The sequence below is a fragment of the Thermobia domestica genome, chromosome 11 (genome assembly GCF_964235325.1).
Source record: "Thermobia domestica chromosome 11, izTheDome1.hap1.1, whole genome shotgun sequence".
NCBI lineage: Eukaryota > Metazoa > Arthropoda > Insecta > Zygentoma > Lepismatidae > Thermobia > Thermobia domestica.
The window spans coordinates 145,160,518-145,187,975 of record NC_137464.1 but is presented as its reverse complement, the minus strand read 5'-3'; the positions used below and the strand labels follow the sequence as shown (position 1 = coordinate 145,187,975).

Sequence of the window (27,458 nt, the reverse complement as noted above, 5' to 3'; positions counted from 1 at the left end):
GTGGTGTAACCATTAGTTCTACAAGCCAAAATCGAAATGAGATTTTTACCTAGGATCAAGTCCCATTTTTTTTACCTTACTCTTTAGAATACGTGTATCACTTCAAAATAAATATGAACTGAAATAATATAATACGGAAAGAAATGTTCTTTAGTTTTCTTCCTAAAGATGACAAGTTTCTTCAATTTATATAAATTATTCATGATTGTCCAATGCTGTATCATCTTCGGAATAAAGATAAGATGTACAGTATGATCTATCTTGATACTTTATTGTAAATTGATACTTTTCTAATAGCTGACAAATGAAATACTACTGTAGAAAAACAACATGCTCAAAATTACCAGAAAGTGGATAGGTCATAAATCTCAAATCATGGTATGTTTATTTTTTCTTAATTGTTTATATCATAGTGAATTATTATTATTATTATTATTATTATTATTATTATTTATTATTATTATTATTATTATTATTATTATTATTATTATTATTATTATTATTATTATTATTATTATTATTATTATTATTATTATTTTATTTTAAAAGAGCTATGTCAGAGTACAAGTTGCTAAAATGACTACCTAATTTCATATGCTATCCAGAAAGATATAAATGATGTCAACTTTCGGAAGAATTAAACAAAGAAACAATACACAACCCGCTGTAGTACTAATTCAGTTAAGCGTCAGAAAGTTTTTAGTGTAGAAAAATAAATTAGAAAATATGCAGAGTAATCAAATTTAATGAAACAAATAAAAAATGAAGTAATATTAGAAATCATCTTCGAATTGCCTCTCTGGTTGTGGTTCGTTTCGTATGTATATGTATATAAAATGCCCCTCGTCCTCTGTATTCAAAACGAAAAATTTTCAATAACGCTATGGTAAGATTATGTTTATTTTTAATGAGGAGCTGATATGCCGAGTTCCATATTTCTGGCTTGGGGAATTCGTGAAATACTCAATTTTTCGCATAAATTATAGCCCCCGCTCCTTCCTTAGTATATGGATTTTAATCAAATTGACATGATAGAACCGAGTTGGATGTAGGTTATAACTATATCCATAAAATAATTGGTTCAGCCATTTTCCCATGTTTCGGTGATCCACATGATCAGTTTTGTCTCTTTGTAGATTGTGGAGCAAAAAATACCCCATCTGTATAGTATTAAAGAAGGGATCTAAGATCAACAGTATGAGTATAGGAAAAGAGGAGGAAGAGGAGAGAGATTCAGTGGATGAGAAAGTTACTTGGAGTGGTGTTGAGGAAAAGATTACACAAAGTGGTTCAGCCAAGCTGGAGAGAGAAGGAAGCACCGATTCCGACGACCGGTCTGTTTGTACTGAAACACAGTCAAAGTACACAGACAAAGAAGATAGTGTAAGTGAGGAAGATTCGTACTGCCACATATCTGATAGTGAAGAGAAGTGTCTATATTTTCTAACACGAACGGATCGGGAAAAGGACGACTGGTAAGACTTTATTTATTGTTGTTATTTATTTTATAATAATAATAATTATTTAATGAGAATTTCCAATATATTTTTATTTTTGTTAATTTAAAAAAAATCAGCTAGAATGTATATATTAGTTTATTTTGTATACGGAATATTAATTAAGTTGTTGGACTTCGAAAATTCTTTAAACCATGCCCACTGAAAATGTCTAGGTCCCATGTTTTTCTGGAATGACGTAATAGATGTCAAGAGTCTATCAAAAATCTAAATGATAGTCTGTTTATGGAGTATATTTTTCAGCAAATAAAGTGAAGTTAAGACCACGGTTATCGATGTAGGTAATAAAACGTCGGATAAAAGTTAATTAAACATATATCTAAATATTGTGTTGTTCTATTCTGTAAAAGTAACACTATTGCTACATCCGAGGAAAAAATATAGTTCTTAGAGAATGTAAGGTGGATTCAAGCAGTTTGCTAATAATAAGATTTAGCAGCAATTTACTGCTATTAGTAAGACTATTTTAATGTAAGAATGAGTAGGTATTGAAAATAAACGTAAAGCACAAGTTAAGATTTTTTGAGCTTGCAGGTAAAATTAACTCACAAGGAAGAGTATCTTATTTATGTAGGCGCCAAGGCTCTAAGTTATTTCTTAGCATTAAAACAACGTTAATTGCTTTCTGTCAAGGCGCACTTCAATGTAATAGCGACGTAAATTGTCAGAAACATGGGCGTTTTAAGGCAACGGCGAATCAGTGGCAGCCATGAGTCCCACTCTTTAGGGAGTTCTGTTCATTTAATTTTTTATCTGATAACGAAATCTTAATTGATCTCATTATTAAACAAAAAACGCTACTTGATGCAAAATATTTTATGTAAATTCACTGGTGAAAAAACATATAGTTTTTGGGAAAACCTTAACTAAGTTTTCTTAATTATCGTTTTTAAACCCCTGCTACAAAAAAATCGGATAATAATAATTACTATTCAACCTCGTTTATTTTCGTTGCTATAAGAGTTTCTTTTTCGATAATTGTTACTGACGCCTGCAGTAAGTGTTAAATTTCTAAAATGAAGTTACTAAAGAATGAATTATAAATAGCGTAGTATAAATTTAATAATTTAATGACTGTCGGCATGAGATCTTACAAAATATTAACTTTAATGTAACATTAAAGTTAATATTTAAACTTCGTAACATTAAAATGTAGAAACTACATTTCTGTAAAGGAGCGTGCACAGGGGAATTTTTATGTTTATTTTGAATATCGCCTTCATATCAGCAATAGAATTAGTGGGGATTTCAAAATCGGTGTTATTACTATTGCTATTATTATTATTATTATTATTATTATTATTATTATTGTTATTATTATTATTATTGATATTGATATTAATATGAAATTTCCGATTATTTTTGATCGAGATTTTTACCTAGATAGATTCATTTCGATAAGGGTTTCATAATGTTACTATAGGAATTTTATTTTTTTTTGTTTGCAGTAATACTTTTTGCACATCTTCCGTTGATAATTGTGTAGCAAAAGCGAATAACATTAATTCCAAGGCAAAGTTTCTATTTTTTGTTAGTAATCTAAGTTTCTTGTGTATGTTTCTTTCTGTAATATTTTCTGATTTCTTTTCTTTTTTACCTTCCTGATGGATTCATTTTTATTTTGGTGGTCATTTGTATTGTAATCTTTTTCACCATTAGTTGGTGGTCATTTGTATTGTAATCTTTTTCATCACTAATTGTGATTTTCAAAATCAGTTTTTAAGATACTTATTTGATCATCAGGTTATAGTATTTGTATTAACATTAGTGATGGCTCGTTCCTTGTGGAGTCGTTACAAAGTAACGACTCTTCTTGAGTACTCAAAAGAACGAATACTAAAAACAACTCAAGGTACTCGGATTCATTTCGGAATCTTGAGTCCACGGATTCAAAAAGTATTCGTTTGGATTCAGATAGAAAGTTAGACGTATGATTCCTGAAATCAATTCAGAACTGCATTGAAGAGATTGATAAGACTTAGTAACAAAAACTCACACGAAACAGGAGATGAAAAAAAAAAAAAAAAGTTGAAAGCATACGGATGGGCTATTATAGTGCGCATGCGTTAAGAAAAGGAAACACTTACCGCCTTTGCTTTGATTCTTCTGCTTGTTTCTGCCCGCTGAGTGCCCTCTCCTCTTCTCCCTTATGCAGGCTTCGTAAACAGGAAGACCTTCCCTCCCCTTTCTCTTACGGCACGGCAACTTGTAACAACCAGCGGTCTTAAAATCCATGGTTTTACTCATACACGGGAACAAACAACAAAGTAATAATAATTAAAAAAAAAGTGTAGTGTCATCTGTTCTTTATTTATGTACAAATTGTTTTTAAATGTATTTACACTGGCACTATTTACACTATTTACACTGGCAGTCTTCCTTACATATTTGCATGTAAAAAGAGAATTTGGGAGACTTTGAAAGATTGTAACCTGCTTCTTCTCTCTGTTATAATTTGCCTTCTTTAGAGAATAGTCTCTCACAAGGGACGTATGTTGGCATGATACAGAACCTTCTTTTCATAATCTCAAATAATCGGGGATACAGGAATCTCCTCTTTTTCCACCATGCTAGCGGATTTTCTTTTCTGTGAAGAAGACTTTCCTGTAGGCGGTTCTTCACTTCTACGATACCAGCAACAGTGGGATTTTCCGGTGCGATAAGGCTTGAAACTTTAGTGTCGAACTCCTCCCAAAGTTCAATGGTGTGTATATTACTCGACTGATGACAATTACAAGTAGTTACTTCTTCTTCGTTTGTAGCAACGACAATTCCCCTTGCTTTCTTTTCAATTATTGACCTCGTCTTCTCGAAGCAATTGTTATCATTGAACCCTTGCTTCTTAAAACGTTGCTTCGAGAAGACCGAGGTCAATAATTGCCAACGCTAGCAAGGCGAATCTGTCGTGCTTCAAACGCCTTCAGTCCAGATAGTTCTACATCCTTGAAGATTGGTGACTGTCTCCGAAGAAGTTCCTTCATTTTGTTTTGGCAGTTGTTCATGTTGGAATTTTGTCATATGTCGCAACAAAGCCCTGCTTAATAATATGCACTTCGAAATTGTAACATTTTTCTCACTACTGAGTTCCAGTGTAACTTCATCAAACCTCTTCAAAATATCGCACGCTTTCTCTATAGTGACTCATTCATTGCTACTGAGGAGTTCTATGTCAGAATTGGTCAGCTAATGTTGACACGACGGGATCTTTCAGTTTTAGAATTCTTTCACACATATGAAAGGTCGAGTTCCACCGCGTTGGCATATCCTGCTTTAGCTTCAACTCCGGATATCCCATCTGTTGCTGATACTGCTTTAATTTCAAAGCTGCATGGGGACTTCTTCGAAAATATTCAACTATAGCTTTGACCTTTGCCTGAACAGTCTTGATTTTGCTGATGCCAGCTTGTACAATCAAATTCAGGTTATGGGCAAAGCACTGAACATGACGCCATTCACCCAGTCGAATAGCTGCTGTTATGTTTGCAGCATTGTCACTTACGACGGCAGAGACTTTATCCTGTATACCCCAATCATTGAACACTCGTTTCAACTCCAAGGCGAGATTTTCAGCTGTGTGTCGAGATTGGATCTCAAAACACTCAAGTAGAACGAGCGTAGCTGGCAATCGTTATCTATAAAATGGACCGTCACCGCCATGTAGCTCTGATTGCTCATGGATGTCCAAGCATCCGTTGTTACAGACACCGCGGAGGCACCAGTCAGCTCTGCTCTAACCTTCTCTTCCGTCTCGTTGTACAATATGGGAATAATGTTGGAGACGGTTTTTCGAAAAGGAAGAGTATAACCTGAGTTCAACATTTTAACAAAATTCTGAAACTCCCTGTCCTCCACGATACTTAAAGGGTGGAACTCTTTAACAATCATCTTTACTAACTGCTTATTTATTTGTTTGTTCTTATTTGCTGGTAACGGCCTGTGTAAATATTGTGATATTTGCGGCTGATTGTTAGGCTTAGAGATGATTTGAGGCTTAGAGCTACAAGGCTGCGGTTGATTGTTGTCAGTTGTTGTTGCTGGAGTTGAAGTTCCGACATCCTGTTGCACCAGGCTGTTGTCCACTTCTTGATTGTTCTCAATAGTTACTCCAGTGCGTTGGCGTTTGATGTCACGGTAGGATGTTTTCTAAATAAGTGTTTTGAGAGATTTGTCGTTGATCCCCCATTAAAACTAATCACAACAGAACAGAAGCCACATTTAGCTTTATTTTGTGCCACTTCAGTGAAATAATTCCACAAAAGGCTCCGTTTCCTGGTTTCTCTCCGGCTATCCATTCTTCGAACAAACCACACTCACTTCCCCACAATCACAGATACAAATAAAAAAAATAATAAAAAAAAGTTGCAATATACAAAAAAAAATCAATAACTTGAAAAAACACAAAAATTGCTTTCGAAATCGCAACGCACAGTGGAAAAAACCGAAAAAACACGGAAACACAACCACTCACGCTTTGATAAACTCAACTAATATGGACTCTGGATTTACGCTTCCTTCATCTGTCGGATAAACGAAACGAGAGATATGTTTGGCCAATTTCTTACTGAACTTTTATGATGCTAAAAATAGTAGTTTACCACAGTACCTCAATAAAACTCAATGTTTTCGCATGAATTTGAGGTTTGACCGCAAGGACAGAGCGGTTGTTTCTGTAGGCATGTCTTGCAGCTTATCTGCGAGATGTAACAAAAGATTTCATTCGGCCCGTTCGAAAAACTACTGTATTTTCAAGTTCTACATATATTGTTTTGTATGTATTTTATTAACATCTTAATCGAGCTAAGAGTCGGCAGGACTTTTAAAAAATCCGAACCACTTTGAGTTTATTTATTTATTTATTTACTTATTTATTGAACAATCACCAGATAACAGCTCAGAGGCTATTTTATACTGGATATCTAACAACAACAATAACAATGGAAAGGATTTGGGAAGATATCGGCCAGGGCCTGTTTTAGTAGGTACCATCCCGGCATTTGCCTGGTAGGACTGAGGGAAACCCTGGAAAACCCCGCAGGGGGAATCAAATACACAACCTCCCAAATGCGAAGCAAACGCTCTACCACTTGAGCTACTTCAATGAAATAACTTCCAGAATTCGAACTTGTTCGCTTGCCAAAATACAAAGCACTAGGTACCGACTAGTGAAAAATTTCTGAGTTTAACGTCCAACATTTTATGCCTCGGACGAGTAAAGGATACGCATGAAATTACAAGAATTATGAGAAATGAATTAATACGGGATCAGTATTTCTTCCACAGTTTTATTTGGGGGGAGCGCTGTCCCCCCAGAGCTCTAAGAGTGCCCCCCGGAGGAGACCAAAGTAATACGTTTATATCATAATAAGTATAATAGTACCAGCAGTGCCCCTCCGAATACTAAATGTGCCCCCGAACATTTTTCTCTGAAAGAAACACAGGGCGGGATGTCCGAGAAAAGACACGTATACGATATCATCACCACGAACCCACAGTGACTGGGATCGAACTAGGAACCTGAAACCCAGAGGTGACCTTTTCTTTACCACTGATCCACTGTTACTCTAGAGCTACGTAGAAGTTTATTTTATGCACACTCATGTCCAAAATTATTGTCGCATGTCTATAAATATGTTGTTCTAAGAATATAATTTGACAACGAATTCGCCTGGTATGTCTTATAATGTTAGTATGTGTATAATCGGCAAAGACATGTATGTGGCTAATTTCATGTCAAAAGAGCAGTAAATAAGAACAATAAAGCGAAAATAAAACTTTCTTGTCCATTTAGCAACATTTTGTTTTATTCGTTCTAATTTTCGTATTTATAATTCTTTTCCTATGAAATTTACCGCAAACATACATTTCCCGATTATACATATAGTATCAGTATTAAAAGTACCCTGCAAAATAATTATCAAATTATATTCGTACAAGAAGATAGTTATAGATATGCGACAATCATTTTGGACGTGAGTGTACATGTAATTATGAACTTTTTTTTTTCATTTGAGATAATTGACAAGTTTAAGTTTCTTGAACTATGTCGGCATTATCCTTGATTGTGTCACCTTACTCACTTATTCTGTGGCTTAAGGAACAAGAAAGTTCATAGCCGCAGAAACATAATGTCTCTATCTGATCCTATTCTGAGCAGGAGCTCCTTCGTTACTAAGCGGTTAGCGTACGCGCCTTTGGCATGGGAAATCCGAGTTCGATTTCCGGAGGGAGCTCATGTAGTTCGGTTTCCACTTTAATCAGTAGGTCCATGTCTCATATAGCCTCGCTGCTGAAAGGGACGTTAAACTCAAAATCAACTCAACTGAACCTATTCTGAGCAGCTCCAATCCCATTTGAATCCTTATTTGGCTGCGCTCATTTTCAAATACTTTTATTGTATTCATCATATGCAAAATTGTTTTCAAATACAATTATTAAAATTAAGTAAATGTAATATTTTAAAAAATACTACAAAGACAGTACAATTTATCATTAGTGCCGTTGAATTCATTGTTCAAGTCGCTTTGTTCACATAAATTTTTTGAAGATTAATTTTGTGACAAAAACTTAAATTTCTACAGATATCAATGATATTGGTTGTTTTTATTCATCTTTTCTGGTGCAGAACACCATTATCTATGAGTATGGTTATTTACATTGCAGTATTTGCTTTCATTCTTGACAAACTAACAAGAAAAAAAAAAAAAAAGAGATTCGAGGTATTGCCGGCTCTTAAAGATTCTATCTCATCCTTAGGATTACATGGTTAGGAATTTGATTTCTGGGCTTTTGGCATGGGTGGCCACGTTAACCCGTCACGTATAAAAGATAACGTTCCTCGGCGATCACACTATTTGGGGAAAGGGAAGGAAGGAATAGGTCTGGGACCTATATGTAAGATACCATCCCAGCATTTGCCTGGTATGAATGAGGATACTCTCAATTAGGATGGCTAGCCTGAGAAAGCTTTTACACTTTTTCGACCGAGTGTTCCCACAGGGAACAGAACCCTGAACTGCTCGCCATGGGCGCCCGAAGGGGGGCCAGGAAGGCCGGTCCCTCCTTGGCTCACGAAAATGTATACATAATGTAACAAACCATGTATACTAAATACCAGACGTAATATAGAAACAATGGAATGCACCTTCCCTAGAAAATTTCTTCGGGTGCCACCCCGCCTCTCGCACAAAAGGCGAGAGTGTTAGCGAGTACACTATGCGGGGCTACTCTTACAATTCTCGCGTAAAAAGTACTGTAAATTTTTCAACTTTGTCGAATGGTTGTCATTTGTAGTCAGTATGCGAATGAATTTATTTGAGCAGACGGGACAGAACCCAATTTTCTATTTAGGCTAGTACAGAAAAATGAGAAATTTATGGCAGATTTCAATTTCTCAAGGGAAGGAATTCCCGGTATCCTCTACATAGCTCGCACACTGCTTCTAGCTGCTGTTTGTAAAGAAGCCTTAATTTGTAATGTGGAAGCCGAAATTTTTGCGTTCTACATTTTTTCTTATCTCTAATTTCATTCTATTTTCCCGATATATATTGTGTTCCTTCCGAAAATAATATGTTAATTCACTTCAAATGCATGCAAATGACCAATACGATGATACAATGAAACATAGCCCTTCATCCTTTTTTTTATTATTATTATTTAGCCCACCTGCAGTTACGCATACACAATAGTACTGTCTATGAAACTATTCATGGTGGTTCTACGTCGGGTATTCATTAAGGAAGGAAGATGAAAACAACTATTTTGCACCCCGCGCTGGAGTCGTTCGCTCTAAAGAGGGTGGAGCGGGCGATACTATTTTCTTCTAGTCACTTGCCTGAAAATATTCTTTCCTTTTCTCCCTTTCTCTCCCCCGAAGCAGAATTCTACTTGACTGCTTTGTGAATAATATGCTGCCGAAGATACACGAACTGCTACGAACCCTGGCTGTAACTGAATACACTGACAAAAGCGAGACGCAAGCTTTGAAAAACGTGTTTGAGTACCGGTAATCAGATTTGAGGGGAAAAAAACCCAAAAGGTAACTGAGTACAGGGATTCAGTGGGACACATGAGTCCTTGTAATCAAAGTAACGAAAGTAGTCGTTACCTTTTATGATTCCTTTGACTTAACGAATCCAAAGAAATCGAATACCAGAAAGGAATCAGAATTCCCATCACTAATTAACATATAATACATACATGCTTTTTATATAACCGATGTATGTATAATGTTTTTTCTGCTTTTTTATTGTTTTTCTTACAATATTTTTTGGTATTGGAATATATCTATTAAAATGCTACAAAAGCAATTAAGAGCGACTGAGCTCCAATCTATAACTTTAGCTTTCAAACCTTTAATTTACGGTTATTTGTGACTTCACGTTTATAACAAAGAATTTTGAATTTGAAGAATTTGCAAATGAATTTTGCTGCCATCTCTGGAGTTTTTTAAACTATACGTTTGTGGACGTTTATATGTTTATGGTAAATCCTTTCGACAGTGAAATCTCGGAACTACAGGCTCTAGAAAGATGACGTTTTCACTGATCGATTGCAAATTTTATGTATATTGTCCAGTTCTAACTCAATATTTAAAAAACATGGCCATTATTTATTTATTACATTTTTACGGGTACACTGGAAGTATTGAAATTAAAAAAAAAACTAAAGCATCATATCCTACCTATTATACATTCCAACACCATATAATTGTATATAGGGGGCTGCATTCTCTCAGGTGTTTGTTTCATGGCCAAATTATAATTAAAAACGAAGGAGTGTTTTGCCCAATGAACACCATACATCACTGACATTATAATTGATTGTATGTGTAATGTATTAGCTTATTTTAAAATGTATCAAACGATAATCATGCCTGTTGTTCTGTGTGGTTGCGAAATATGGTCTCTTATTCGGAATGAAGAACATAGATTGAAAGTATTTGAGAACAAGATCCTGAGACGAATATTCGGACCCAAGAGAAACAGAAATAGGGAATGGCGGAATCTTCATAAGGAGGAACTACATAATTTATACGGTTTATCCAACATTGTTAGGGTCATCAAATCTAGGAGGCTCAGGTGGGCAGATCATGTAGCCAGGATGGAAGAAAGAATACGAACGCTTTCAAAATCTTAACGGGAAGACCACCCGGAAAACGACCATTAGAAAGACGTAGGTGCAGATGGGAGGACAATATTAAGATAAATTTCGCAGAAATAGAAATATAAAGTAGAAACTGGATCCAATTGGCTAAGGATAGAAGTTAGTGGATAGCTTTTGTGAACGCGGCATTGAACCTCCGGGTTCCTTAGGCGATAGATTTACTTAGTTTATGTATTTGCTTATTACATACTACATGCAAGAAGGAAAAAAACACAGATCATACATGAATTAAAAATTACAACCGGAAGTAGGCTCAAATCTTGCAAACTGCACGAGATATTGAAAAAGTAATCGAAAAAATCTCCCCTTTACGGTATCTCTTGCCGATTTTTACCAAGGCTTCTTTCACTTAGGTCTGCAAAGGGACATACACAGATGTGAGGAATAACAAGGAGATTCATGCTGATATATGAATGATGCGCTATGTAAAGAGCGCTAGTTCAGCTAGTATATATAAAAAAAAATGTTACGTCTTCGACAGTCTTCTATGAGAAAGAAGACAGTGAGAATGGAACGGCTGTGGTTAAAGAGGCTCACTTGGACTTGCACGGGATCAGACTGAATGGGCCCATGCTCACTTGTCTGAATGAGGCTCAGGCTAGCCCGTACTCGTCCAAGCTTGGGCTCGCTATCCTCAGTAAGGCTCACGATAGCTCGATATAACATATATTTACCCACTGGACTCGCATTCATCAAGGGCTTGAACTTGCTATCAATGGGAATTACAGTCGGTGATGCTCGTGCTCACTGTCTTGATTGGGGCTAACGATTGCTCGGACTTCCTTGGCTCAATATCAACTCGTAACACTGATATTCACACGTGTACTGGAGCTCATTTATTTAGCTAGAAACCGATTGATTCAGAGAGCCTGGCTTTCGAGTTTCTACATCTCCGTATCAGTACATTATTATTTGCAAACCCATTATGTATGGTCATATCGTTAAATAGCTAAAGGTCAAAATGAAGTTACCATAGTTTGTTTTCCAACTATGTCTCAGATATGTTGTTTTTAAAGTGTTCGACAAGAAGAAGTGTTATAAATACTATCCTCTTATTGGGATATTGATGTGAAGATTATCTCGTACTAGATAAGCGCAAAATACTTTTTAAACACCATTTGACCCATTTTCTCCTCAAAATCTGTTGTAAAAACGTTTCAATGTCATTTTAGTTTTTACATTATGATTTCAGAAATAAAGAGGATTTTATTAAGAACTGTATAACGTACCGTAGAGGAAATTGTTTATTTTAAAAATCCTACGAGATAACGTACTCTCGAGAAGTAAGTTATTTCCTGGCAGGTTTCTCATAAACGGGTTAATTGTTTTCGTTCATATTTCATAAATAAAAAATCTAACAATCCTACAGTGTGGCATATAAACAGTTTTCCATAACGAAAATCAGGAATCGGTAGTTTCTCCTGGTTGAGTTTTCTTCGGATCAAGTTTTCGAAAAAGTGTTCATTATAATTTTGTTCATATTTCGTAAATAAATATTTCCATAATACCTGCTCTATAACACAATTGAATTTGAAAAGTTGAAATGAGGGAGTATAGTGGATTGCCGGTACCTTTTATTTGACTTTTAGGAACCATAAAGCTGGTATATTCGTTGAAATCTCAAATTCATTTATTTACTATCTCCATGGTTTATTCTCTTCTATTGACGATCGAAAGTAAAAATGAATAAACAAATAAATAAAAATAAAAACAAGAGAAAGAAAACCAGTAAAGTATTAGATTCTTTCACAGCTTTAAGAAATTAAATGTGTTATATAGGTTGCCTACGTTAGTTGTTCTGTGGATCAGGGAATCCACATTCGACTACCTAGATCTTCTGTCTTTCTTTTGTAATGAAGTGAATGAAGTATGAGTTTACAAAATAAAGATTGTTTAGATTTTTCTATTAATAAAATTTAGAAATAAATCTACATCGTCATCCTAGTTGTTTCGCCGTTATTGACAGGTTACTTCTTGCAGACTGAGAATATTAATGCACCACGATGTGCGGCTAAAACCTACATCTTCACTTACATTTTTTTTTCCATCATCATTTATCACCTGAAGACTAGTTGTTCTCTCCCTCTTTTTCCTACCCTTCTATCGCGTCCTTCATGACATAGCTTCTCTTTTCTGTTTAAAAAATTGACAAAATATTAGTATTGAGATTTGTTGACAATGTAGATTATTGACCTAATTTATCTTCTTTAACCCATTAGTGCGTGCGATCCGAAAAATTGGATGGTATTTATTACCTTTAAGTTCATAATAACCACATCCCGAACTTCTGAGAACAGGAGATTGATGTTCGATTCTATAACAGTCTTGTTGGAGTGAGTCTAAAAATGCTATGAGCTTCTGGTTTCTTTCAGTTGCTTCAAATAATACGATTGTTACTGAAAGAGAGTATCGTTTCAAATACATGAATAGTTAATTTGTAATCAGTAACTAAAATTATTAACCAAAGTAACCAGGTGTTAATTTTATATGAAGAATATTTTTTATTTTAAAAATATTGGTAATTTTTTTCGGATAGCTTGTCCCACCCACTTCAATCAAAATTTCAGGTAGAATCCGTTATATATGTTTAAAGTTTTATAAACTTAGCCTAAAATAACAAACTTTACACAAGAATCAGCACTATGAAACTTCATGCAGTAATGGATTAAAAATTCCTTACTTCAACATAGGGTTATATGCTTGAGTATAGGAGTATATTTTCTTTCATAGGGCATGGATATATTGATGCTCCCTTCTTAAAATTTGGCAGATGTATGTTTACTCACTCCCTAAAGAACCCCGCTCAGAGCTTATGGAAATCCGGTTTTCGTTAAATTGGCTGATATTGCAGTATGTTATGTATTTTGGTCCTTTGATGAAAAGTCTCAATGGGCACGAAGTCCGAAATCCTCGCGTTTTTGAGATATCTGTTGATTATTATGATTTCTGAAAGGCATACGCTTCCTCGTAAACTGAAAATAATAATTAGTCGACATTTTATCTATTAAGTATGAACGAGTCTCACGAGGGTATACTAGGGTTTCTGGGGTCACTGATTCCGAATCCGAGGTCGGTTGAACTTTCATCATGTCAGGTTCAAGGTCATTTGAAGATCAAATAGAGAGGGAACGTTGCAAAAATCTAAACAAAAAGCACATAAATGTTTTTTGAATCGCTGGATCCAATTATGTCATTTTCTTGACCGAGACAAGGTCATTGCAGGGTCATTTCAAGGTCAAACATGAAAACGCGTCGCAAAAATGTGAAAAAGTCATAGATAGGGTTTTAGTGTAGTTTAAAAAAATACTTTGTTTAGACCATGAAAGTACAGTTATTTTTCAATAGATAAAAATAGGTTTGAGCCAGGATTGTTACGTTTTAGAATCTTTTCAAGATTAAAAATGCTATTCGATATCAGCTTTGGATACGCTATGCAATGAATGATGACGTATTACAGGTTATGAAAGTAGATGGTCCGATATTAGGGTATTATTGCACTTGTAAGTCCGGTGCTAGGGCATTAGGTGGTTGTGCATATGTAGCCAGTGTCCTATGGTTTAGGATGAACTCGACATCAACAAAAAATTAAATACCCTACTCGAGTTCTACTGGAATACATACAAGATGTTGGTAATCATAATGTGAACAAGGATGGAAAGAAGGTGAAATACTGGAGGTTGAAGTTCAAGAATGATGAAATGTGAGATGCAGAACAAATCTGTATTGGAGAAGTGCAAATGACTGACTGGAAAACTAAATGGACAATGTTACCGGTAAATTAGATTAACACCAACCTCGGATTCGGAATCAGCTACCCTAAACCTAACTAAGCATTTTTAAAGGATTTTTCTTACGGGTTTCAAGTTTGAACTTAAGATGACCGTGCAATGACCTTGTCGGGTCAAGAAAATGACATAATCAAATCCAATTAGGAAAAAAAAAAAAAAAAACTTAACAAAAGAGACACTGACCAAAGCTTAAAACCCACTTTATTTTAAATTATAATTTGTAACTGTTTCGGATATCTAGCATATCCTTCTTCAGACACTATCGAAAATAAATGAAAATACAGACATATATATAAATATTGTTATGACAAAGTTTAAATTATTTAACCGTCATATATATAGTCATTATTATGAAAAAGTTTAAATTCTTTTAACAGACTTTGTCATAACAATATTTATATATATGTCTGTATTTTCATTTATTTTCGATAGTGTCTGAAGAAGGATATGCTAGATATCCGAAACAGTTACAAATTATAATTTAAAATAAAGTGGGTTTTAAGCTTTGGTCAGTGTCTCTTTTGTTAAAATAATCAATCCAAAGCCATGAATAGTCTTACTATGTACTTTTTGTTCAGATTTTTGCAACGTTTTCCCTCTATTGGACCTTGAACCTGACGTGATGGAGGTTAACCGACCTGGGATTAGGAATCAGCGACCTCTAAAACCTTAGTATACCCTAGTGAGAATAATTCATACTTCATAGATGAAATGTCGGCCTAATTATTATTTTCAGTTTACGAAGAAACGTGTGCCTTTTAAGTGACGATAATAATCAGCGGATATCTAAAAAGTTTGAGGTTTTCGGACTTCGTGCCCATTCAGGCTTTTCATCAGGGGACTAAAATACACAACATACTGCAATATCAGCCAATTTAAAGCAAACCGGAATCTATAAGCTCTGAGCGGGGTCTTTTAGAATATTATTTGGTAAGTGTTCTCTAGGACTCGAATATATGACTCTGAAGATTTGGTTGATTTACTTTGTATTCTTTTGCCAATAGATGGCTTCAGTGATCTGTATCTCGCGTTGTATAAGTCCGATCGGGTTCAACGAGATGGCGTTCAAACGATGAGATTGCGTACTACAAACACTGTTCAGATAGTTGTGCTGAGTTGACTCAGTGTTGTGTGAGCGCGAGTCAAAATGGACACTAGCAAAGAGAAAATACGCTATATTTTACAGTTTTTCTTAAGGCGAAAACGCAAGCCAGGCGGCTGCAAATGTGAATAGTGTTTGTGGTCCTGATACTGTAACAGCCAATCACGCGCAATTTTGGTTTCGTCGATTCCGTTCCGGTAATTTTGACGTCAAAGATGCACCACGCACTGAAAGGCCAAGTGTCGAAAATGTCGATAAAATCATGGACATTGTCGTGTCCGACCGTCATGTAAGCACTATGTCGATTGCCCAAGAGCTAAACATTGCACAAAAAACCCCGTGGAATCATTTGCATACGGCTGGATACAAAAAGAAGCTTGATGTATGGGTGCCACACGAGTTAACGCTAAAAAAAACCTCATGCACCGAATTTCCATCTGCGAATCGCTACAAAATCGACCCATTTCTGAAGCGATTGGTGACGCGATGAAAAGTGGATCACTTATGACAACACCACGCGAAAACTGTCGTGGTCAAAGCGCGGTGCAAACGGTGCCCAAGCCAGGATTGATGGCCAGGAAGGTTTTGCTGTGTGTTTGGTGGAATTGGCAGGGAATTATCTACCATGAGCTGCTCCCCTACGGCCAAACCCTTAACTCGGAACTGTACTGTCAACAATTGAACCGTCTGAAGGCAGCAGTCACTCAGAAACGGCCAGCTTTGGCCAATAGGAGAGGCATTGTGTTCCACCAGGACAACGCCAGGCCACACACATCGATAGTGACTCGCCAGAAGCTCCGGAAGCTTGGTTGGGAGGTTCTTATGCATCCACCTTATAGTCCGGACCTGGCACCGAGAGATTACCATCTGTTCCTGTCCATGGCGAACACGTTTGCTGGTGAAAAAGTTGCTTCAAGGGAGGCTTGTGAAAATCTACTGTCTCAATTTTTTGCCATTAGGGACAAGGGATTCTATGAGAGAGGCATCATGATATTACCTTCCAAATGGCAACACGTTATCGAACAAAACGGCGCATATGTGACCTAAATTGGATCATTCTAACTATGGTAAGTCAAGCCTTCAATGTCATGCCAAAATAATGGATTACTTTTTACTACACCATATATATATATATAAATGTAAATACTATGTAACACTTCGCTTTTTGGCGGAAAATTTGAATTAACGTGAAGCGGGATTTTGAATATTGTGTCTCGAAATCCACTAACATAAGGTTTCATTACAAGATCTGATCATGTATATGAGGCCATGGATTTCTTCTCTTGATTAGGACATGATTACTTGAAATACTCTTCTCAAATTTCGAGAGGAGTACATTTGGCCCACTCTTAAATTTAGGAATTGTAAAAAGTGAATATTTATAATTGTTCTATAGGACTTCAGTATATAATTTTGTAAATTTAAATGGTTCACATTAATCCCTCGAATGTACAAAACATTGCCAAAATTTAAATGTTGGGAATTTTGGTCACATCCGAGACGAGAGACTTCATTATATCATACGATAATATGAATGAGTACAGGACATAGTCTAAGATTATTAGGTCATTGGTGGAAAGTTGTCCTTAATGATATCTGATCCGTTGATCCCTACCTTTAATTCAGTTTTTTGTATGAAACTTGAGAGGTAATTATTGTAATCTATTGATATACTGTACATTAATAACTTCACACTATGAGTCTTACAGAAGTTGTTCAGTCTACATTTGGCCGACTTCGACTTACCTAAAAATTCAGAAGAATCCATGGCGTCGGATCCGTAATTGCTCGATGTGTTTCCCTTGGTTCTTAACAATAGCCCGACAGCGTAATTTCCACTATAATAGGCTTCTCTGAAGAACTGGGAGGGGAATCATGGCTACTGAAAACTAGTAACAGTTTCGAAATCTTTTCTTATATACCGAAAATGTGGATTCGCAGTTTATGACGTCATAATTGTACGGCACCCACATTTATCTACTATACAAAAGATTTTGAAATCAATTGTTAGTTTATATAATAGCGTTCTATAGATATTATCTGGCTCACTTCCTCCATTTTTGTTATTCTTCATTGTCTTTACTTAATTTCTAGAAAAGCAGTGGTGTTATTGGCGAAGAGCCTTAATCCGAAACCACCAAACTTTCATATATGATAAGTTATGGACTTAGTCCTTTTCCCATGTTTCCCTAGTTAAGGAACAACGTGCATGTGAACACTCTTGTTTTTCTGTAGATGAAACTTTGAATAAGTTGAGTTGAGTTGATTTTGAGTTTAACGTCCCTTTCAGCAGCGAGGCTATATGAGGCGGCTCGACTTACTGATTAAAGTGAGTCAAATGGGATAAATAGTCTCTTAGGTATTGTAACTTCAATTCAGGAAATATCAACTTATTACTTAACATCAGTATTTTTGGCTCGTTTAAGTGCATCTGATCTGTTGAAAGCTTTCCATGAAGAAATTCTTAAATGCTCTTAGCAAATTGTGTATTGCATTTTACAACTAACATCATCAGGTTCTTAAGTGGTCTCATATGATTAATGGAATCATCAATAGTAAATGAAGAGGGCAAAATTCTGACAGATCCAGGCACGTGCTCTCTTTATTTTCTACACGGTAGCTACAAAACAGCACACAATTTACCTGCGTAGAAAATGAGTTTTTGAGGGCTTTGTATTATTACTTCCTCTACAGGTTCGTCTTCATTTCCTCTAAAAATGTGTTCAGTCAGATGGGTTGAAAATGTAAACATAATTTAAAGAGCACACTATGTATGATATCCGATTTGAAAAATATATTGAAACTCTTTCAGCTAATCACCCTGAGAGCAATAATATCTTCGTTTTGAGCTCTTTTGTGAAAGGTTATTTGTTTCCTGCTAAATTGTAATCTCTTCAGTCGGTGGCTATGGAATTGCAGGTTTTTTCAAATGAACAAACTTTTGATACCATTCTTGTACATATCGAAACAATGAAAGTGTTACAGAAAGCATGAAGTCCACTGTACTAGCAAACTACTTGCGCCATGTACTTATGCATTCAGAAACACACGTTCAATCGACTTTCTGCCCTTGGTATTCAATCCAACTCGCCCTCCTCCTTCCTCGCTTCGTTTAAATATTTTTAGTTTAAATATTTTCGTTTATTTTATTTATTTATTTATTTATTTATTTTTTTTTTTGCACTCACTGATGAACGTAATCGAATAATTTAAAACCGTTTATTTGTTAATTGAATAGTTGAAAACTGGATAGAGTTTGACAGTTAGCCGTAAACTATGAAGGTATTCTTCGTGCAGTCTCATTGGATGATCAGTGGAAAGTTATTCTTGATGCATTTGAATTAGTTGATCATTTGATACCTTTGTTTCATTTTTCAACATTCCATTTTTTTTTTCGATTACTGTTTTGTTTGATATTTTGTTTGATATTTTTGGTTTAAGAATTTTTAGTTTAAAATTTTGATTTGAAATCTTTTTTATTGAAAAATTTGTAGTTTGAAAAACTTTGATTGAAATTTCAGAGTTGAAAATTCATTCATTCATTGAAAGTAAAATGTTTATTTTAATATCATGAAGCTTTAGTGAAACATTGAAAATTCTCAACTCATACAGAATAAAAAATTGTATATTCGATTCCTAGAGAACGTTCGAAAATTTAGTTTTTTGGCAATTCCTAAATTTAAGGACTGATCGTGTGTACTACTCATAAATTTTAAGAAATGATCAGTGTACCCTTGCCCTGTGTGAAGGAAGTTACCTTCTACATGCAACCATATATAATCATATAACATGTTAATGGCGCATCAAAGAATATAAATTAGGTCAATAAGCGACTACGTGGTACATGTTTCCTACGTTTATATTTTTAAACATTTTTTTTACCTATAGAAGGAAATAAGCAGAACCAATCAAATTTGCAATGGTTCTTAGAGATTATTATTATTATTATTATTATTATTATTATTATTATTATTATTATTATTATTATTATTATTATTATTATTATTATTACAATTTCCATATTTAAAGAGTGAACCCTTCCGAAAAATTTAGAGAAATACATTAATACACCCATGTCATAAAAAGAATAGACTCCTATACTTACCCATATAATAAGGCCTTATCAAAGAGGATAAAATACGTCAAAAACCTTCAAATTTTGAATGTTTGACAATTTTATACTCGTGGAAAGGAACGAAGTGGATCACCTAAGCTTACAATAATATATATTTGGATCGTAGAAAATATTTACCAAATTTTATTTTTTGACAATTCCTAAATTAAAGGGTGGTTTTATGTGCAATTTCGAAAATTTTTATAGGGGGTGCGTTAATGTACCCATGTCTTATAAAAGAAAATGGACGCCTATACTCACCCATATAACCATATAACGTGATAAACCCCCATCAGAATTATAAATTGGCTTAATAATCTCCAAATTCTAAGTGTTTTGCAATTTTATACCCATAAAAGGGAACGAGCTAGACCACGCAAATTTACAATAGTATATAGTAGGGACCAAGGAAACATTTACCAATTACTGTTTCCTTACAATTCCTAAATATAAGAGGATCCTAAGTATCCTCACGAAATGTAAGTGAGGTGCACCAATGTACCCATGTCTATAAAAGGTAATGGATGCCTGTACACGTCCGTATAACCATTATAAGGTAATAGAGCCTCATGAAAGAGCATAAAATAGTCAAAACCTCCGAAATTTACATTTTTGGCAATTTTTTACCCATGAAAGGGATCAAGATGGACCACCCACACTTACAGAAGTACATACCCCGGTCTTATACTATCATACCAAATTTTTAGTTTTGGCAATTTCCAAAATTTAAGTAAGGTGGTCCCAAGTAGCCCTCTTGAAATTTAGGGGTGGGCCAAGGTAACCCCTGCCAAAATTTAGACGAGGTGGCCCTAGGCATCCCTGGACCATGGCTCTTGACTCATTGACCTAAGGGTACAATAGTAAACTCCAGTGTCCCAGGTACCACTTATACCGTCTATTTTTCCATTCTTCAGTTCGTTGTGTGTTCTTGAACTTTAGTATTGAAATTTTTTTCTCATTTTCATTTACTTCCTTTTTTTAATGCCCAAAATGCACAAATACACAGTATGTTCTTTCTGTCATACAATTCATCAATGAATCCTTTCCATCTGCCTCAGACTACTTTTACTCATTAAAGACTCATTCCAATCTTTAGTTTCTACATTACCGTAGTAGTCTTTCCCTGCACTTCCCTATTTCCATTGAATTTACCTCCGTATATATTATTCAGATTTCTTCATTCTTTTAAATTACTCTTGTAATCTCTACGTCCTTGTCGATTTCCTTTCTTAATTCGCGGTCAAACTTTCTGTACATTATTTTACAGTCATCAGTGTAACTGTTTGCGTACTTTTCTTTTCCTAGTTTTCCAAAGTTTTTTCTATAAACCATGCTTGTTAGCTACACTTCGTCACATATACTTTCGAGACGATCTCTGGTTATTTTTCTTACCATTGTTGATCGTCATAATTTTCTACCTTACTTGTAGATCACTTTCTATAACTTTTGAAGGTTCCACACACGAATCTCATTAGCTAACGTAAGTAACTTATTGTCTTGACAGTAATTATGTGTTTTAAGACTTTTCTCTAATTTGATATGTACTTAATTCGTTTTTTTTCTTTTCCCTCGTTTTATTTCGATATATTATTATGACATTCAGAAGGCAATTCCTCTCGAAAAGACAAGTTTCGTATGAGTAGATACACGGTGCAATACTAATGGCCGTATGCACCAACGAAGTTCAACTGTTGAACGAGGGTCATAACCAAGCTCGGTGAAAATGTCTCTTGCACCAACAACGTTCAAGTTTAAGTCTCGGTCAAATGGTGGATAAACTTGGTTTCTGCTTGAACGGCCGAATTTGGGGGCTTACACTTCGTTAATCCAAGTCAGTCTGTCTACATTCAATAATGTCTTTGTATTTTTCCATTAATGAAATTACCATACATTTCTCGTGTTCGGAAACAGTTTTTGCTCGTGGTTTTATTATTTTTTCCATCACTGAAATTGAACTACTCACAACTCTATGCACACAATCTCGAAACTCGAAAAGACCGGCACGCGGTATGCTTTCTTCATTTGTTACTTTGTTAAACGAAGATTAGAGACAAAAGACGACAACCAATAAGAGTCGATATACAAATTGACCGAAGTTTTTACTTAAACATGACGTTCCTGGAACAACGTTAAAACTTGAAAGTTTAATGTTGAACGCGTTTGAGTGAACGCTCGTTTAAACTTCGTTGGTGCACACGGCTGTAAGTTACTATTTTACTTAGCAAGATACATAATATTTATTTGATCTTTCTATTTCTTTACTCATTCCATATAAGTACTTTGAGTTTTCATCCATTTCCTGTCCTACACAAAATTTGGAGGGATGTGTTCACCCTCCCCCACTAGAGACGCCCGTGATGAAACTAAAATAATGTTTCTGTAATGTCGACCTCTTTAACTGACTTCTGTTCGAAAATTCTTCGTCTTTCTTCATTACTAATTTTGAAGTTCAAAATTATTTTAGCAAGTACAGCTTATCAGTAGAGAAATAACATAAGTAAGTACTAATAGAGAAATAATATAAATTGTTCATGTCTGGTTCCTTATTTTTTGCTGTTTTGCTTACTGTTTTGCTGTTTTTCTATCGCTGTTAAAATTTGCATGTGTTACTACTAAAAGACGCACAGAGGAATATTTGTACCAAAAACCTGGCCAAAATTATTTACTGTTTCTTTAAAAGTTCCTGAAAAAGTATGTATATTAACGTGTGATGAAGATTTTTTTCAATGCAATAATGTATTCAGTAAGTACAGGTTTTGATATTGAAGATTTGATAATATCTATGGATATTTTTAATTCGATTTTTGTTGAACATCGATACCACATCAAAGAAATTATCTTGACTAAGAAATTTATGCTATCGTTATTGCTTGTTACGTTCAACATTTCTTTGTCAGAATTGCTGTTTTTTATGGACGTAATTTCAGTTCCCCTACGGTAATTGTATCGTTGGGAAATTTTGACTTTACTGTAATTACTTTCTTGTTCACACTGTTTTTCACTGTAGTCATCATTTTAGTAGATATAGCTGAGTATGGTAAATTGACTTGAAAGTTACCATAAGTGTAAAAGTTTGGCCACCACTGCGGATTCATTCTTTGGGTCATGTAAATTAACAAAATAAGGATGGGAGAGGGGGGGGGGGAGAGAAAGTGATATTCTAGTTGACCGGAGGATATGACTTCAATACCGAGATAGAATTCCGAGTAAAATTTTTAAATACGAATAATTTTCCAGAAAATAGAGGCAGAGTCGTAGTTTTCGTTCCAAACAAATGAACTGCAATTCGTACAGAATTAGTAGTTGTATCTATATGACGTCATGTTTGAGATACGTTGAAGTAAACTCGAAGAAAAAATGAGAACCGTTTCAAATTTTAAATTTGAATAGCTTTGAAACTATGAAGAAACGTGAAAATATTGTAGAAAAAAGTGTAAATCTTACTATGATCTATAAAACGGTACAATATATGTTGTTCTCTGTGTCTTTTAATCTCAGGGAATGGTGTGATTTTATGTGAGACATGTAATTCAGTTGTAATTTATATGTATATTTAATGTTGCCTATGAGACAAGGCGAAAGTAGGGCTGTGCGATATCGAAATTTCGATATCGACATTCGATATTTTTCTGATATCGATATCGAATAGATATATCGATATCGACAATATCGATATCGATATCGACAATATCGATATCGAATATCGACAATATCGAATATCGATATCGACAATATCGATATCGAATATCGACAATATCGAATATCGATATCGATAATATCGAATATCGATATCGACAACATTTAATATTGATATCGAGAACATCAAATATGGATATTCAACATATTGATTGGTCTTGAATATTCCTGTTGATATATACAATCTGGTCTCAAAACGTTTCAATGGGGGATATCTCAGAATACTTGTTAGGCCGCGCCTCCATTGCATCCGAATGCGACTGCGAACGCGAATGCGAATGCGAACTGCGAATTCATGTGCCTCTACTACATCCGAAGTTTTGTGAATGCGAATCAAGTTGTAATATCTCTTTCAAACCTTCAATGTGAAATATTTTTGCTTGAAAAATTCATATCTTAAAGTTTTCAGAGCAATAATAATAATAATAATAATAATAATAATAATAATAATAATAATGTATTAATTTCCTTTGTGTGCAAAATAAAGTGAATGTCGCAAATGTCGCTCCTGTTATTATTATGCTTCTGTGGTAACCGCTATTTTCACTTTAAAATAAATAGACTAAATAAAATTAGAGATTGCAAAATCAACCAACTTTCTAAGAAAATTTTCTCCATGAGTAAAAAACCCGTTTTTGCTATTTCAAACATATTAGTCAATAATTACATGTATTCGTAAAATCATTATTTGAGGAACAAAGAGAAAATATAAATTGAATAAAAATTTGCGGTTCGTGTATTAATTAGATCTTCATATTTTAAAGAGAAAACAAAGAAAATTATAAATATCTTCCACTCCAAGTTCTTTACTTACATCTACCTATAATTTATTCACGACGTGTCGTTTGTGGTAATTTGGATGAGCTTGGATCCACAATGGAACTTTATAAAAAACACAATTTATTAAAACATCAACATCTATTTCCATTTTTATTTTCATTTTTATCTCCGCACCTCGCAACGCCGACTACTTTCACGCAAAAAGAACTTTCTTCTCTCACGTAGCGCTCAATTTCCCTGCAGACGACGCTCCATTCGCATCAATTCGGACGAACAATCCCAGCCTGTTGGGATCGTTCGCATTCGCATCTTTTCGTCGGTTTTCGCAATTCGCAGGTCGGAACTAGTCGAGGCACTCCAATTCATTTACACGTGCTGGGAAATTCGCATTCGCATTCGCAATCGCATTCGGATGCAATGGAGGCGAGGCCTTAGTCACAGAAAACAGACTTGTGTTCCTTCTAATCCACCAGTCTTTCCTCAGAAAAAAGTTAATAAAAATAGTCATTTAATTTCTTTCTCAGCTATCATATTGGTCATCATTGCGGAAGTAATGAAAGTGAAACAGGGTGACATAGGATATGCGTGTTTTATTTGTGTGTAGGTGTTTATTTCATGTATGTGCGATTGTGAATGTGCACGTGTGGCGGTATGCGTTTCAGAGAGAGAGAGAAGTTCTTTCTATAGCATAACACGTGCGTGCGTTGTATTTTAAGCTCACGCACAAACAATACTTGATCCAGATATGGACGATAGGGTCCGTGGTGGCTCAGTGGTAGAGCGTTCACCTCTGGTGCATGAAGTCCCCGGTTCAAACCCTGCTCTTGCCAAGTGAACTTTGTGGTGGACAAACACCGTTGCGTGGGTTTCCTCGGGGTTCTCCCGTTTCCTCCCACTTTCTTCATTTCATCATTTTCATTCATTTCTCATTATCACTGTCTCCTTTAGCCTAGCCGGCATAATCATTGGACGTAAAACTCAAAAATGTCATTTCATTTCAGATATGGACGAATGACACCCGATCAACAAAAGCAAAATCGGGGAATCCCCGTTTCTCTTTTGCGCTAATCATTTGACGCCTCACTGCAACAGGAAATCGATGCATATCTTTCAGTGCCATCTACAGACAGTGGTGCTATTCAGCCGGTTCGCACCGGTTCGCTAGAACCGGTTGTTAATATATTTCGAGTTTGATAAACCGTTTGTTATACCCAGGCATAACAGTAAATTTTATCCAGTTATACCCAAGAACGAGCAAGTTTCAGTTTATTTAGCTTTGTTCTTAGAAATTCTTACAGCTACAGGGTTAGATATATGATCTCTCAGAATAAGAAATAAGCGATTTTTTCTTAATTTCAAATGGGCTGGTTAGATATCAAGAATGCAAACTGGGATCACATGAGTGCAGTGGTGAGTGTTATTTACATTTGAAACGCATACATACCATTATCAATAATTGTTGATCCATTGCTGGGTTAAGGTGTTTCCAATACTTCTTGACAAACATCTATATTGGATAATTCGTTTCCAAGATATTCGCAGTGCTACCTAATTTCGTCACAACACCTTATATAAGGTTGCTGTGTAGGTCTCTACTTGTCACTTGTGGTATCCAGTGAAAAATTTGCCTTTGTCTATCTTGCATGATTTGCTTCCTAAGAGGGAGGGAGAGAGACAGGGGCGTAAATAAGGGCCCCGCAGACCCCGCATTGCGGGGGTCCAGGCCATCACGAGGCCCCCAAATTGTGATGTAGGACATAGAAAAGGGGCCCCATTCCACGTTGTCTGCGGGATGGCCCCCTAGCCCTTAGTTACGCCACTGGAGAGAGATATCTTTCTATGTATCCATCTACTATCTCTCTCTCATATATATATATATATATATAACCAGTCACCAAAAATTAGAATAGCACCACTGCCTACAGATATGGAAGAAAACCTCCTTCACTGGAGGAAATCTCATGACAGTGAATTTCCAAAATTAGCTCTTCTGGCTCGTAAGTATTTGTGTAGGTACCAGCGTTCTATCGGAAAGAGTATTTAGTTGTGGATGCAATATCGTAACTGATGCTCATACTTCACTTACAGTTAGTGCAGAACATGCGAAACAACTGATTTTCTTTCCATGAACAAAAGAGCTCGTTCCTAAATAGCAGTGTCATGAACTTCAATACATCATACATTTCTAGTTGAAAACTCAGTGTTAATAGGCATATTTCTAAACAAGACAGTTATTGTTCATTTTTCTCTGTATGTGTGATGTGTCTGTTTGTGTTCTTCTAAGTTAATCCGTTAGTTTTGCAAATTTAACACTTGGACTTATTATTTTGTAGTATTCTATTTTAATATCCAATTAAAAAGAAGCACGCGATCAATAGAGATATCTTTCATGTTATTATTAAATTGATAATCTTTTTGTATTAAAGAGCTTTACGCAAAGACGTGAACATGAACTTAAGAGGTTTCTTGTTATTGGTTTTGTGCAAACTCATATCTAAAAGTGTTCATGTTTTTATTAAATTTAGGCTAAACCTTACGTCCTATATCATTATTCAGTTCTGCTTGTGAAATTAATTTAGAGAGGTTTTAAGTCATTCCTAATAACAGTGCACCTAATAATGCATATTCTAATACTTAAGCAAATCCAAAGAAATAGGGAAGTGTTAATACTACCTAAACAGAATATGTAGGTCTGTGTAGTGAAATAACAGAATGGAGGCTTTTGTTTGTTTTAGTGGGCTGAGTTATGTGGCTCAACTTACATCTAGTAACCACATACAAATAAACGGAAAATTACTACTTTGCACAAAAAAACTAGTAAATTCTTGTTTCCCTGTCTGTTTAGATTTAAGCAAATTTTAGCACAGGCATTTGATTTTTCACTCGCAATGGCAATACAGCACAAACATTAATTGTAGTGAGGATATCAAGTTGACTCGATTAAGGAATGCAGCCATGTTAATGATGAGAAATATTTTGGAAGGCATAGCTCCCCGTGTCTGCACTGGTTTTGGCTTTATCTTCGAAAGGAACATCATTTCTGCCCAATACAATTTTTGCACAAAGTTTCGTTTGATTCGGTGAAGAAGTGTAGCCGATAATATAAGTTAAATACACAATATTTAGGTGGATTAAATAGACGTAGAAACATCCCTACCCCACCACCGCCGATTTGGACTATCTTCAAAAGGAACCAAATTTTTAACCCATACTAATCCTCTGTAAATTTGGCTTCATTCTGTTAAGAAATGAAGTCAAAAGAGAAAACTAAATATTAACATGGAATGTTGGGAAGCATA

The 27,458-nt window shown here is 35.2% G+C and overlaps 1 protein-coding gene across 11 annotated transcripts in view; it reads left to right on the top strand.

Annotated features, from left to right (window-relative positions):
* The window catches only part of LOC145664473 (testis-expressed protein 2), a 472,752-nt gene that overhangs the window by 265,964 nt on the left and 179,330 nt on the right, over positions 1–27,458 (top strand). For all 11 annotated transcript variants that reach the window (XM_081731173.1, XM_081731175.1, XM_081731183.1 and 8 more), the window contains one exon: positions 1,137–1,475. In XM_081731173.1, the coding sequence (XP_081587299.1) occupies positions 1,137–1,475 (339 nt within the window). The remainder of the gene's footprint in view (positions 1–1,136; positions 1,476–27,458) is intronic.